The sequence below is a fragment of the Geospiza fortis genome, unplaced genomic scaffold (genome assembly GCF_000277835.1).
Source record: "Geospiza fortis unplaced genomic scaffold, GeoFor_1.0 scaffold69, whole genome shotgun sequence".
NCBI classification, from domain to species: domain Eukaryota; kingdom Metazoa; phylum Chordata; class Aves; order Passeriformes; family Thraupidae; genus Geospiza; species Geospiza fortis.
The window spans coordinates 376,611-383,252 of NW_005054555.1; the positions used below are offsets into that span (position 1 = coordinate 376,611).

Consider the following 6,642-nt stretch of genomic DNA (forward strand, 5'->3'; position numbering starts at 1 on the left):
GCGCCCTCGGGCGGGGGGCCGCCGCCTACCGCTTCTCCCTCATCAAGAAGAGGTTTGCGGCAGGTGAGTGTCGCCGCAGGTCCCCTCTGGCCGTGCCGGGATGCCGGGAGCGCTGCTGCCGTGTGTCTGCACGCTGCAGCTCGGGCAGGGGGGACAGACGGACAGCCTGCGTGAAATAAATCCCGCTGCCACCTACCAGCCTTGGGTTTCATGGCTCATGCCTGCTCCTGCAGGAAAGGCAAGGGCTGGCATCTCCAGGGCATCTCCAGGAAGAGCTTTTGCCCCATTGCTGCAGAGAATAATGAGGATTTTTCCTTGTGTTCTTAACTGTAGAGAATAACAAGGATTTTTCCTCATTGCTGCAGAAAATAACGAGGATTTTTCCTCATTGCTGCAGAGAATGAGGATTTTTCCTCATGGTTGCAGAGAATAATGAAGAGTTTTCCTTGTGCTCATGGCTGCAGAGAATAACAAGGATTTTCCTCATTGCCGCAGAGAATGAGGATTTTTCCTCATGGTTGCAGAGAACAACGAGGATTTTTCTGTGGGCAGGAAGGGCTGGTGGAGGTGGGCAAAAACTCCTGGGAATCAGGGCTGCTCCCTCCCCCCAGCTGATTTGTGATCCCGTTTCTAGGTAAATATTTGGCGGATAACTGATGGAAGCTTATGCAAGTCCATGGAAAATACTATGGAAAATACCCAAGGACTGCTGTGCGTGGAACGGGTTTTAATTACAGTTTAAGGAAAATGAACTAAATCCTGCACTCGGGACATTTCTGTTGGAAGTGTCGACAACTTTCAGCATTTTTTTTCCTTGGAAAACACCGTCTTGACCAGTCCTCCAGTATTTACTTCTAGATGTAACATTGTTAATGGTTTTAAAATGTAATTATTGTATTTGTAAATTGTACTCATTCCAGTAAGGCTGTATTTTGGCAGTTAGACACTTGAGTTTTAGCATTTTACCATTCATGAAATGGATGTAATTTAAACTGTGGTATATAAATCTAATAGTAGTACTGTTGAATGGCACAATGCTTACAGAGGTAGATTGCATTTTGTCAATATATACAATTTAAATACGATACTGGTAGCTGTTATGAAGGGGGTGCCTCATCAAAAGAGAGTTCAGTAGGGCCCACAGGTTGATTTAATTTTCCTTCAGTCCTTAGTACGTCTCACAGCAATCAATAAAAACCTTCAGGTTTAGCTGGTTTAACTCCAGAAAAATATTCTTGGAAAGGTGGAAGTTCCTAGGACAGTCTCCCAGGAAGGAAATCTCACTTCTGCAAGGAGTATTGACTCCCAATTTCCAGCTCTGTGTTCTCTTACAGCTGCAGATTCCCTGTTGGAATCTCAGCAGCTCTTCCCTGCCCTGTGCCCGGGTATTTTGCAGGGATGCAGACGAGGAAAGAAGCAGCAAAGAGGCTGGGTGGTCCCTCTGAGCTCACAGCAGTGGCACAAAGTGTCACTGTTGGGTTCAAGAACGTGTTTTCCGAGCTGCCTCTGGACGTTCTGTTGTGTTTTTACATTTTTGCTGGCTTTTTTCTGCCTTTCTCCCCCATTTTTGAAAGCTCTACGGGTTTAGAAAATGCTTTAAAGGATTGCAGCCGCACCTGCTCCTCCATTTTAGCACTCAGGCAGGGAAATGTGCATGGAAAAACACTGGGAAAGGCTTCCCCAGGGAGCAGGAGCAGCACGGGGCCTGTTGGTAGCAGCCAGAGCAGCAGCCCAGCTCGCCAGCACTGGGAGCAGCTGTCTCGTAGAGATGGGAAAACACATGGAAGTGCTAAACTGGAGAATGGGGGACAAAATATTATCCCTCTGTGTTTTCCCTGTCCCGCTGTGCGCTGCTCATTCCTGTGGATCTCATCCCACTCCTGGCAGCACGGTGAGAGCGTTGGTGGCATTCATGCACTGCAGCTGCTGAGCTGGGCTTGTGAAACAGGAGAATTTGGCAATTTTGGGAAGAGAAATGGAGGAACCTTTGTGAAATTAAACACAGATGAACAGAAGAGCATCCTCTGGGGTGCTGGGACTTTGGGAATGTGTAAGGTGACAAAAAGTGCTGATTTTCCAGGTGTTGCCAGGATTAGAGTGGTGAATTTACATTGGAAAACAGCCTTGGCATGTTGGAAGTGCTTTTTCACGGTGCAGTTTGATGAAGGAAAGCAGAGATCTATGCCCATCTTAAGGGAAAAGAAGGAAATGTGGGGATATTCCAGGTGTGAGGTGGCTCCCAGGCTGGGATCTGGGGGGTGAGCTGTGTGTGAGTTGACAGAAGGCAGCAGCAGGAAAGGAAAAGCACAACTTGCTCCTGCAGCTTCCCACATCCTCACAGATTTTGGGAGTGCACTCCCCAGTGTTCCACTCCATGAATGATTTTCCCCCTGAACTGGAAATTTGTATAAAGTGTGCAGTTCACCCCTTTCTGACACAGAAATATAGGGGCAAACCCTAAGAATCAGGTTTATGGTGTGTACAATTGCTCCAAACCCATCCTTCCAAAAGAGATCTATGGCATAGACCTGAAAAAAATGGATTTATAATGTAAATATTACCAGAACATAGAGATTTTACTTTATATTTCGTTTGAAAGACAAGGTGTTTACATTAGCATTGGGTTTTTGAGTGCTTTTTAAACAGAAAAACCCATAACCCAAAGCTCCCAAGCTCATCCTGTTTGAGCTGGTGAACAAAACAGAGGTCAGTCACTTTTTGGGGACGCAGCCCTCATGGCTTGGAGGGAGAGATGGGAACAGCCTGGGACATTTTGTCCTATTTCTGGGACATATGGGATGTGCCAGTACTCCCAGCCCCACAGGGACACAGTCCCAGCTCCAGGCACTGGCAGGTGACACCAACCCTGTGACACTGGGACCAAAAGCAGCGATTTGGGACAGGTTTTTCCATCTTGCTCTTGCCGGTTTTTGGAACAGGGTTTTCTCAGAGTGCCCTGGGGTTTGTTGGGAGCTTGGTCAGAGCATCTGGCTCCAGAGAGGGATCTGTAGTGCTCCGGGCATTCAAGCTCTGCAGGCTTCACCTTGGGTTTGAGGTAGGAAAATCTGTGTATTTTCAGGGATTTCATCTGTTTGGGGTTGCCTGGCCCCTCACAGAGAGCAGGGAGGTGAGCACTGATTTGGTTCCATACAGATCCCAGACTGCTTTGGGTGGGAAGGGATCTTAAAAATCGTCCTGTTCCACCCTTGCCATGGCAGGGACACCTCCCACTGTCCCAGCTGCTCCAGCCTGGCCTTGGGCACTGCCAGGGATCCAGGGGCAGCCACAGCAAATCTGGGAATCCTATTCCAGGGTCTCAGCACGCTCCCAGCCAGGAATTCCCAATTCCCAGTCTCCCATCCATCCCTGCCCTCTGGCAGTGGGAGCCATTCCCTGTGTGCTGTCCCTCCAGGCCTTGTCCCCAGTCCCTGTCCAGCTCTCCTGGAGCCCCTTCAGGCCCTGGCAGGGGCTCTGAGCTCTGCCTGGATCCTTCTCCTCTCCAGGTGAGCACCCCCAGGTGTCCCAGCCTGGCTCCAGCCCTGCAGCATTCCCAAGGGAAGCACCAGAGCTCTGTTTCCCAGCAGGGCTTTCCCAAGTCAGGCTGAGGCTGGAGAGGGGGCTCAGCCCCTGGCACTGCCCAGCCCTGGCACCCCCGAGCTCAGCAGCACCAGGATCCATCTGGGTGAGCAGGAGGATAAATAAAGGAGGCATTCAATCATAAATATGTGAATGCATGCATTCAGCTCCATTCCTTCCATGGACATTTCCCTTTAGACTGTCCTCAGCAGCCTCTCCCAAAGGAATGTTCCCCTGGGAATTTGGCAGCCCACACCTGCAGAGTCAAGGTCCCACTGGCAGAGCAGGAGAGTTTTTCCCCATGGACACCTTCAGACTTGGAGTCTTACACAATTCTCAGCCAGCTCACGGTGCTCCTCACAGGAGACCTTTCAGAGCAGTTTCCTGCTTCAACAATATTTCTTAATAACTCTTAATTCTCTCAATAGTGGGAAAAGTCACCAAATAATGAGCTTTTTGTTTGGTGTCTGCATTTGTTCTTAAATATTACTACCCTGTTTACATCTTCTTGGTTTTGTTGTCATTCGGTATTCCAATGAAATTACTTTGTCTTCACTCTGCTCTTTTAGGTTTTATCTATCATTTTTTAAAACGTAAGTGGGAAAACATGCAAGTTTCTGTTGGAATGCCCTCCCTTTTTAGCCAGGCAGAGTGGGGATGGGAAGGGAAGGTACAGCCCCCCTGCCACCCTTCCTGGGCTGCTCCCTGAGGTCCCTCCAGCAGGAGCATCCTAAAAAAAAGTCACCACCTCTTTCTCCCAGCAGAAGCATTTTTCAATGGCTGGAGTGCACTGAAAAGGTGACAGATTTTTAATTTACCTAAGAGAGAGTCAAACATTTTTTCCCCTACCCTTTTGTGGTTTTTTATGTGAAAATGTATTGGTTAAAGCCCCTAATTTTGAAGCTAGTCGTGACCAAAATACGTAGTGCCATCCTGTTGTACTTTCCAGGTCAGAAATTACTGTCTCAAAGATTTCATTTCATAGCCAGAATTCTTCTGTTCCTCTTTTCCTCACAATTTCCCAAGGAAATTAATCCATGTAGAGCCAGGGAGGTTTTATGATAATCAGGATTATTCCAGTCAGGATTTTAATTCTTCTTTCACTGCAAGGCAAGGAAAAGAATTGCAGGAATACACCCCGCTCCTGCCTGGCTTTCCTTGTCCCTTGGAGGGATGATGCTGCTGGCAGTGGTTCTTGGAACCACGAATTGATGGTGGGATGCTCTTCAAAGGCCTGGGGACAAGCAGGATGTGGTGGAACACACCAGATCCCAGCGAGGCTTTGGGGATGCCTGGTTCATCCATTAGAAATTCAGGTTTTCTGGGACAGCGGGAGTCGCTGTGGATGTGCTGCCCCCATGTTGGGCTCCTCATCCATGCAGGAAGGGGTTTTTCACTCCCAAACGTTGTAAGGTTGATGAAATCCTCCGGGTGCTTGGGTGACATGAAACAAACGGAGATGTGGCATGGTCTGAGCCAGGATTTGGGTCGGGATGTGCCGGGAAGCTCCCAGGGCTGGTGGGAGGAGAGCCCAGGATGTGGGACAGCCCCACTGTGACACCCCAGCAGTGAATCAGATACCCCCAGGTATCACCCTGGACCACTTAATGAACTCCCTCGTGTACAAAATGTTTATAAATATTTGTGGATGAAGATACACAGGTCTATTTTTAAGATTTAAGTTAAATAAGTTAATGAATGGCTGGCCTTTTCTGCCTGAACGTGCAATGAGATATATCATACCTTTAGTCTACGATGGCCTAGGTACTGCTTAGTCTGTGATGAAAACTTTGCTGCTTTCCTACTGTTCTCAGAGAAAAAATAAAAACAAACAACCTATAAAAGACGTACAGGTTTGTTGCACAGGGACTACTGCAGCGAAGCTTTGTATTTGACCACTGGTAATATGAATGTGTTGTATTGACTTGTTGAAGATAATCATGAAACAACATATTTTAAATGTTACTTGCCTTATAGATTAGAGTACGACTATGTGGATATCATTTTTGTAAATACTGTTTTTTATAAATGTCTCTCCTCCATCCTCCCCATCACCAATTTCACCGACTCTCAAATATGCAATTATTTACCATGCAGAGCGTTGTGACAAAGAAATCCCCACATCAGAACAAAGTTTATTCATTCTATACATAAGAACCACATGAAATACCCAACTGAGTTGCAATTTAAATGTGATTATTATTATTTTTTTCCTTGAAAATAAACAAAAAATGTAAAACATTTCTTTTTCTGGGCCAGTTTTGCTTCCACATGCAGGAGCAGCCAGAGGAGCGGGCAGAGGGATTGAAGGCTGGCCCAAGAAAGGGTGCCTGTCCCAAAAACCATCATTGCTGCTGGAGTTATGTGCAGTGTCCCAGCATGGGGACAGGTTGAGGGTGGCACGTGGGGGCACACGAGGATCCACAGGGACCGTGGGGATGGATGGAGCTTGAGGGAATGGGGCTGTGGGTTTGGGGGACCTGCAGAGGCCATGGGGACACTTCAGGGCTGTGGAGACATGAAGGATATGGGCTTGGGGGACCTGCGGAGGCCATGGGGACACTTCAGGGCTGTGGGGACACAGGGGTCTGTGAGGATCCACAGGGATCACAGGAATCTGTGTGGGCTATAGGGATCCACGGGTGCCATAGGGACCCACATTTTGGGGGGCTGTGGGAAGCTGTGGGGGCCATGGGGACCCAAGGAGGTCACAGGGACCCTCAGGAGCCTTGAGAACATAAAGGAGCTGTGGGGATATTTGGAGGCCATGGGGCCGCCTGGAATCTTTAGGTTTATGTGGGGACATGTGGGAGCTGTGGGGACATGTGGAAGTTACGGGACCATGCAGGGGCCTGTGGAAGCCATGGGGACACAGAGGGACCTGAGGGATATGTGGGAGCCATGGGAACCTCTGGGGACTGTAAAGGAATCCAGAATCCTGCGGAAAACATGGGGGCGTGCAGGAGTCATGGGAACCTGTGGGGACTGTAGGGACACACAGGGAGCTGTGGGGACACCAGGGACTGCAGGAATATGTGGAAGCCACGGGGACACACAGGGAAATGT

General features: G+C 48.6%; 1 protein-coding gene across 1 annotated transcript in view; it reads left to right on the forward strand.

Annotated features, from left to right (window-relative positions):
- SGIP1 (SH3GL interacting endocytic adaptor 1) overlaps positions 1–3,424 on the forward strand; it is a 49,190-nt gene extending 45,766 nt beyond the window's left edge. Inside the window, exons 23-24 of the mRNA XM_031064076.1 lie at positions 9–63; positions 635–3,424. Coding sequence (XP_030919936.1) covers positions 9–63; positions 635–657 — 78 coding nt within the window. The 3' untranslated portion in view covers positions 658–3,424. The remainder of the gene's footprint in view (positions 1–8; positions 64–634) is intronic.
- The last annotated feature ends 3,218 nt before the right edge of the window (positions 3,425–6,642 follow it).